This window comes from Musca domestica, unplaced genomic scaffold (assembly GCF_030504385.1).
Source record: "Musca domestica strain aabys unplaced genomic scaffold, Musca_domestica.polishedcontigs.V.1.1 75, whole genome shotgun sequence".
NCBI classification, from domain to species: Eukaryota; Metazoa; Arthropoda; class Insecta; order Diptera; family Muscidae; genus Musca; species Musca domestica.
Genome location: NW_026712393.1, coordinates 1,583,275 through 1,591,243, shown reverse-complemented (window position 1 = coordinate 1,591,243; position 7,969 = coordinate 1,583,275). Strand labels below are relative to the sequence as shown.

At 36.3% G+C, this 7,969-nt stretch overlaps 1 protein-coding gene across 1 annotated transcript; it reads left to right on the top strand.

Annotated features, from left to right (window-relative positions):
• The first annotated feature begins 929 nt into the window (after positions 1-929).
• LOC101892739 (protein takeout) lies at positions 930-3,850 on the top strand. The gene is made up of 4 exons (XM_059130449.1): positions 930-983; positions 2,763-3,067; positions 3,342-3,475; positions 3,546-3,850. Exons 1-4 carry the CDS (start codon positions 930-932, stop codon positions 3,848-3,850), a joined length of 798 nt encoding a protein of 265 aa, XP_058986432.1.
• The last annotated feature ends 4,119 nt before the right edge of the window (positions 3,851-7,969 follow it).

Below are 7,969 nucleotides of genomic sequence, written 5' to 3'. Positions count from 1 at the left end.
ACACTTCCACATTTCTCATGCATTTCCGATGTGAAAAGACTTTCCATTGTATGCCGCATATGAATACCGGACTTCCCTCAAAGTTGTCTGTGGATAATTACTCTCATGTTTAGGGTTCATTCTGATAAGTTGGTCTACTGTAGGTGATATTACGCTTCTGTATGAATTTTTGTCCCTTGCTTCTTTGGATATGGCTCTTTTTCTCTCTTTTTTTAGGGCTTGGAGTAGCTGGTTTTTCCAGCCTTGACTAGCACATTTAGCTGCTTTCTCATCTCTGAAGACCATGTGGTAAAGAGTGATTTTGTTGAGAACATTTTCGTATTCCTCTCTTGGAACAAGGTGGCAAAGTCTGTGAGGCAGGAGTACAAGTCAAGACATATGTCGTAAACGATTAGATCCGACGCCATAATCGTTCACTCAGCCACATAAATAAGGATTTCTTCGTACAGGTAGAGCTTAAACAGTTCCGGAAATAGCACTCCGGAACTAGTACATTCAGCTGCTTTCTCATCTCTGGCAAAGTCTGTGAGACAGGAGTTCTAGTCAAGGCATATGTCGTAAACTATTGTATCCGACGCCATAATCGTTGACTCAGCCACATAAATAAGGATTTCTTTTCTTTTTTTCTTCGTCGTCTTGAGGGCGCATAGGTAGAGCTTAAACAGTTTCTGAAATAGCACTCCACCTTGAAAGTCTCCCTGGTTATGGTATAAGGTTGGACTTCTTGTTTCGGAATTCCACGTACGACTGTCATCCACACATGTAGTTAATTATCTAACGTTTCAAACTTGGTCTGACTTTCTTTCAACTTTCTTGTTGTTGACTGTATCAAAAGCCTTTGATATATAAAGAGCCACCAACACTGTGCTATGGTATAGTTCGATCTGGTTGAATTCTCTACAAATGAATGTTGATATAGCCTGCGTACTATGTTATTGTCTAATGATGGCGAAACTCAAGAGTTTGCTACTAGCGAAGAAAGCGTAAGTGGCATCCTTGTCTGGCTTCAGTAGCGGTACCATCCAACTCATTTTCCTGGCTTCGGCAAAAGTATGGGTGGCTAGCGAAAGGTATGTGAGGTGCTGCAAGGAGCTGTTTTAAAATTAGCATTAAGATTCCATCTTGATCTCACGCTTTTGACCACATGGTCTGTTAATTTTCCTGCAACAATCTACAGGGCTTACTATTTTTGGAACTTTGTATTAGAAACGTTTTACTCGAAAAGGTAGTAAAACTTGCAGTCAAACTTAAGAGAGCACAAGATGAAATACCATCTATTTCGCTAGAGAAATTTGTGAGTACGGCACTGGAAACTCGTCGATTTTCAGGGTTATAGTAACTAGTTGGTTGGTTTTATTGGTTGAAACGGATTGTCGTCTTATATTTTACTTCGTAAACGAACGAAGGAGTTTTAGGTTGTCTTAGTTCACAATTTGTACTTGTGAACCCTACGCTCCTTTGTTTTTCACTAAGAAGCCAGCCGATGACTTAATCCAGTCATAAAAGTGTTTTATGGATTCCCATCTTTAAGGATCCATTTTGTACTAGTATGGCTTAGAACTAGTACAGGCCTGACGAAATTGAGTTAATTGGAATTTTCATTGCCAGCGAGAGTTGCCAGCTCCTGATTGACTTATATGTTGATTTTGTAATTGTGACATTTTTACTGGCTTTGGACTTATTTACTCTTATGGTAAAACATTTCTCTCTGAATGAGTTTCACACTACGTTCCTTTACCTGTTTTTTATTATTAAACAAGTAAAAAAGTTGTGAGTTCGGCCGGGCCGAACTTTGAATACCCTCCACCATTTGGTACAAATTTGGCAATTTTCAAAAAAATAAAATCCATTAAAAATACAGAACGTAGCCGTATATTAAAGTATATACGAAGACGTGGACCTTCATGACCAATTTTCTGTCCTAGGCTGTACTATCCATTTTGAACTTCAAATACCAAATTTTAAACAATTCCGTAAATAATGTCGCTAAAATCTTCAAAATACCGAATATCGGGAGGTACCTTTACATGGGGGCTATACGAAGACGTGGACCGGCACAGACAATTTTCTGCCTTAGGCTGTAGTATCCATTACGAACTACAAATACAAAATGAAAGAAAGAATTCGGGTGAATAATGTCGCTAAAATCATCAAAATACCGAATATCGGGAGGTACCGTTATATGGGGGCTATACCAAAATGTAGATCTACATGTTCCATACAAGTCCTACAAACATAACATACATTTGAGAAAAATTTTATCAATCTACTTCAATTCGTTCGGAAGCTAGAGTAATTTCCACAGACGGATAGACGGACGGACATCGGTAAATCGATATCGAATTCTATGCTGATCAAGAATATATATACTATGTGGGGTCTAAAATGTATATTTCGAGGTGTTACAAACGGAATGACAAACTTAATATACCCTCCATACTATGATAGAGGGTATAAGGATAAGAAGACATATTTTTGACTTATTTAAAAATATTCGCCTCGAGATTTCATTGAGAACATACTAATGATATATTGCATTCAGGTATATTTTCCTCATTTCAATAAACAATTTTCTTATATCTTACGGCTAACAAAATTTCCTTTAGCATAAATTTAACTTTTCTAAGTTTATCTATATAATATTTAACTGAGGTTACAGTTTCGCTGCAGTCTTGTACTATGCTATGTTCGAATTACATATATACTTATAGTTAAGCTTAGAATTACAACGTTCTCCTAAAAAAAGATGCCTTAAAACTTAGAGTAACAATATATTGTCGAAAGACTCTGCTTTATATGCAATATTAAAAAAATCTCTTTTCGCTTCAGCGCCTTCCATTGTTCCCTGTCATCGTGACAATCCCGACTTAAATAATTGTATAATCAAGGCAGTTGAAGATCTGAGACCTTTACTGGCAACAGGAGAACTTGGTGAAGGATACCGATCACCGCCGTTGGAACCTTTGTATTTGGATAATATTGAATTGGGTCGTGGTAGACAATTCGAGGCGGTGTTCAGTGAAATGGTCGTTAAGGGCGGAAGTAATTTCATTATTAACAAATTATCGTAAGTAAAGAAAGCTGCCGATCTGGGATAAAAAAATTGCATTCGATATCGAAAAATGAAATGAATTTCTTTATGCTTATTTTAAATTAATAAAAATGAAAATTTTGGTAAAAAAACTGGTGTATAAATCTAGTTAATATTTAATTAAATTAAATCAAGCTAAAATGTACATATTAATATTCATTTCGATCGAAATATTTTCGATATCGAATGAGAGAATTTGGCCCCTGTTTTTTTGACATTTATTAATTTCCTCCTTGTCTTTATTAAACAGAGCTAATGCATCAAATTTGTCTTTCGATTTGGTGCTGACATTGCCAAGGTTAGATTTCACTGGTAAATATTTCATGAAACTGAACATCCTTTTGTTGGACATACAGGGTAGAGGTAATATGCGAGGATATTGTGGTAAGTTTTAAATATTTTTTTTATTAATATGTCTTAAGTAATACTATATAACTTTCTCCTGTTTTCTTAGAAAATGCCAAGGCATTGGTTAAGATTCGCGGTGTCCGTGTTCCCATGCCCGATGGCTTGGAATATGTCCGTTTCACCCGTTTGCCGCTGAAAATCAACATCGATGTCTTCAAACTACATTTGGATAATTTATTTAATGGTGATCGCATTCTGGGTGATGTTGGCAACACTATTATCAATGACAATCAAGATTTGTATTTGTCAGAGATTATACCTGGCCTGGAGCGAGGGTTATCGAAAAAATTCCTCGACATTGCCAATATGATGATGGCCAATACAACATTTGATGAAATGTTTCCTTTGTAGATATGTAAATATATATGTGTCTTGTTTTAAGTAAATGTTAAGTTAGTGTGTTGCAGTATTATTTAAATAAAAAAAAAAAAAATAATTAAAATAATTGAAATTTGTATATTATTGAATGAGTTTTAAAAATTGGAATATAAAACAGGGTCTTATGTTAAAATTCCCACATATCCTTCTAAATTTTCGATAGAAAAAATATTGATAAAAAGGGGGGGCAGTTTAAATTTTATTATATCAGAAATTTAGCTGCCTTATTAAAATTCCTTAACAGTTTTATTTCTTTTACGATAATTTAATTAAAGTCTGGTATGGAGTCTTTCCCTAAAAATTGGGATCTAATATTTGCAAACGAGAAAATCCTCTAATTTTTATCATCTACCCCGCTTGCCCTGCATATGCTGTTATCTCCACATCCTGTCTTGTACAAATGAGTAAGGATGTCTGTTACCCACTAATTTTTTTCTTACCTAGTAATGAAAGGTTCTTCGTTTTTAGCTAATTGATGTCTTCCCATAACATTTTTTGTGGTTTCCCTATGTCTGCGTCTTTCTATAGGGATATGCGGACGATTTTTGTTTTAAACTTTAGTCGTGAAGCATTTAGCGGCTTTGGATTTCCCAAGTTTTGTTTGCTGATTCCCTTTTTGACTATCTTTGATGTTATACGGTATCTTGACTCGTTTTGGCATTAGGCCAGTTTAGACACTTGGCAGTAGCCAAGAACCTTCCCTTGAAGGATAGTATTATGATTGGGCAAGAGAAAAAGGAGATTACGATATATTGTTCTTCAATAAATAAAGTCCCAGTCCCGCTCTTCCCTCGAGCTCCGAGCCATCTGTGTATTTACATTTTCAGCAGGCTTTTGCGATAGGAATCCGAGATCCACGAGTCTCTGACAGGAATTAATGTTTCACATGAAGCAGCTACAATTGTTCCCGATCCGGTACAATGCCTTGAGCCTCATGGCCGCTACGTACCTAGGATAGGTCTAAATACGCTTTTGAATAGCCAGTGTGTCATCTTTGGATTGGAACCCCATTTTGAGCCTATGGATCTGTTACGCGTTGCCCACCATATGTGATTTTTATTAGCTCCTTTTTGGATGTGGTCTCCCCAATTATGATTCCTATCTAGAATTACACCCAGATATTTAGCCTTTTTGGAAAAGTTGATTGTCTTGTTCAGGAAGACTGGTTCATCGAAGTGACCCAAATTTGTTTTCCGAGTAAAAAGACATAAATCTGTTTTTCCGGGTCTAACCCAGTTGTATGCAAGTTTCAGAGCCGACTCGGCCGTCTAGCAGAGTGGTTCAGATCCTTCGTTGGTGAAAGTCCTTAATAGACTGTTTGCGGCAGTAACTCACAAAAGAAAAATGTTGTCATTTATGCTTATGTCATATAACCCACAACTTATCCACCTACTCCTAAGCATATGGTTTATCCAGTCCCTGAGGGCCTGGCCCTTCATCTGGAAATTATCTAAGGATTGGATAATTGTGCTGACGATATTAAAAGTTCTTTCAATGCGTTCAGCCAGTGGATAAATGTTTTTATCGAAAGTGCTCTCGATGTGGTTTACAACCTCATAGATGCGGTTTCCACTGATTGTCCTTTAATGTATACATGTTTATATTTAAGAATATTGTTTGAGATCTTGCTCCTTACCATGGTGTAGATTGTACCTTCAATGGTTTAGAGTAAGAATGATTTTAGACTTATCAGTCGATAAGGCTTAGTTATTTCGTATTTTGCCTTGCCAGGTTTGGGGATAAAAACTAGCTTCGCCTCCTTCCTGATTTTTGGAGTATACGCAAATTTTAGGCAAGCGCTGGTTCAATTTAAGTTGTCTGACGAGCGTTACAATAAAGTTGAGTATTCAAATTTAGAATTATTATGTTATTGGGACGTTCTTGATCGGACGGACCTTTTAATATCAGAGAATGTGTTCTACACGAGGAGATATCTGTCCAAATTTGTTTTAATACCTTTCGTAGTGACTTTTTCCTTTGACTTTTCCCTTTTTAAGATGTCGACGACCTAAATTGCGGTTGAATGCAAGCCCAACGCTGCCATTTCATCGGTTTTCTCATTTCTCCCAATATTGCAATGACTACGTACGGAACAAAAGCACCTACACCTCAGTAATGCATCGCAATTGATTGTAGAGTGGCTTAACTATCCACATAAATAGTCAACGGCTCTGTTATTTCATCTTCCCTTCATCATAGTATGGGGTACATTAAGTTTGTCATTCCGTTTGTAACAACTCGAAATATACATTTTAGACCCCACAAAGTATATAAAAATTCTTGATCAGCATAAAATTCTATGTCGATTTAGCGATGTCCGTCACTCTGGATTCCGAACGAAATGAAACAGATTGATAAAATTTTACTCAAATGCATATTATGTCTGCAGGACTTTTGGTATTGCAAGTTGGCCATGTAGGTCTACGTTTTGGTACAAGTTTTTGAAAATTGCCAAATTCGTTCCATATGGTGGAGGGTATTAAAAGTTCGGCCCGGCTGAAATCACAGCTTTTTTTTCTTGTCAATCAATTCTACAGCCATCATGAAAGCAAATAGCTCTGCCTGAAAAATACTGCACTTTCCATCCAAGTTGCAGAAGTAGGTCATTTTAAAACTCCGGAGCCCGTGCCATCTTTGATCCACTGTATATATCACCAGACCGATTAGAGTTAGGTTGGCTCCGTTCTATTCATCCCTATTTGGAATCAATTTCTCATTTTTGTCAAACCTCATGGTTGGAGATATGTAATCGCTAGGGTTGGCGTTTATTTGAACCCCTAGAACGTGGGCGTTAATTTTCCTCACAAATTCAAGACATAGAGATTAAACTTACAAAAAAACTTCCACAAACACTACAACGTTACCTTACCCTTACGAATAAGGGTTATTTGCCCAATTCTTGTCACATTTCTACACCAGATTGTAATGTGATTTGACATTTTACGTTCTAAGGAGTTAAAAAATAATCTTACTGAAAATTATTTGGAACGGCCCGCCTTTACCTGCGGGTCCCCCTGTAAAGATATCTCCAAAAATAGAAGTATTTTTTATATAAATCAATTCCAAATTTGATTTTTTGTAAAAAAAATAACAATTCAATATAAAATTAAATCAAAGTTAAATTTTGCACAAATAATTTGAATTTGTAGATAATCGGTCAAAATTTAGGTATAGCTCCCATATATATTTTCATCCAATTTGCCTTATATTGTGCACCAAATTTGTATCAGCCCAAATAGTATGGAATATACGTACGACCAGATTGGACCTGAAAATAAGCACGTTCATCCGATTTGTTATTTTTGTCCTCCGCAGCCGTAATATGAACTCTGTAACAACGATATTTGGGGATATATATCGAATATAATTCAGAAATGCCCTTGCTAAATTTTATCGAGATCGGTTAATATTTGGATATGGCTCCCATATATATATTTGTCCGATTTGCCTTTTATTGTGCACCAAACGTCTAATATTAGCCCAAATGGAATGGTATTTGGTACTTACGGCCAAATTGAATCTGGAAACCCGTATGTCAAATTTGGTGGAAATCGATTCAGATATAGCTATAGCTCCCATACATATTGTTCATCCGATTTGTTGAATTTGCTCTGCATAGCCGTAATGTGGACTCCGTAGTAACGATATTCAGGGCAATATATCAAATACAGCTCAGAAATACCTTTGTCAAATTTTATCGAGTTCGGTTCAGATTTAGATATAGCTCTCATATATATCTATCCGATTTCAAGATAATTCTGCACCAAATGGATAATACAAGCCCGAATTTAAAAGACGCAAATGTCTCGACAAATTTTATGAACTGTGGGTGGAAGATAGTGCCATGGATATCTATTTGTTAACCGTTTAGCAGCTTCCAGTGCAAAGGCCTTCAATTTTTCGGCATTAATCAGAAGACAATGCTTGCAACATTATTGAACACCCCTCAATTATATCCTTATCAATCCCAAACAACAAAAACATATTCTATGTCACTAGCACCATAGAACTGACAAAATTGCAGCGAAGTCACTTCAGTATATTGGGCATAACATACAAATCTGACAAAATCTGAAAGTTAAATTAGCACTT

Bases quoted from the DNA above. Each gene is read 5' to 3' on its own strand.
- LOC101892739 (XM_059130449.1), top strand. From the start codon at position 930: ATGTTATTGTCTAATGATGGCGAAACTCAAGAGTTTGCTACTAGCGAA. The intron at 984-2,762 runs GTAAGTGGCATC...CTTAAAACTTAG, and splicing joins TTGCTACTAGCGAAGAAAGC to AGTAACAATATATTGTCGAA. The intron at 3,068-3,341 runs GTAAGTAAAGAA...TTTATTAAACAG, and splicing joins TTCATTATTAACAAATTATC to AGCTAATGCATCAAATTTGT.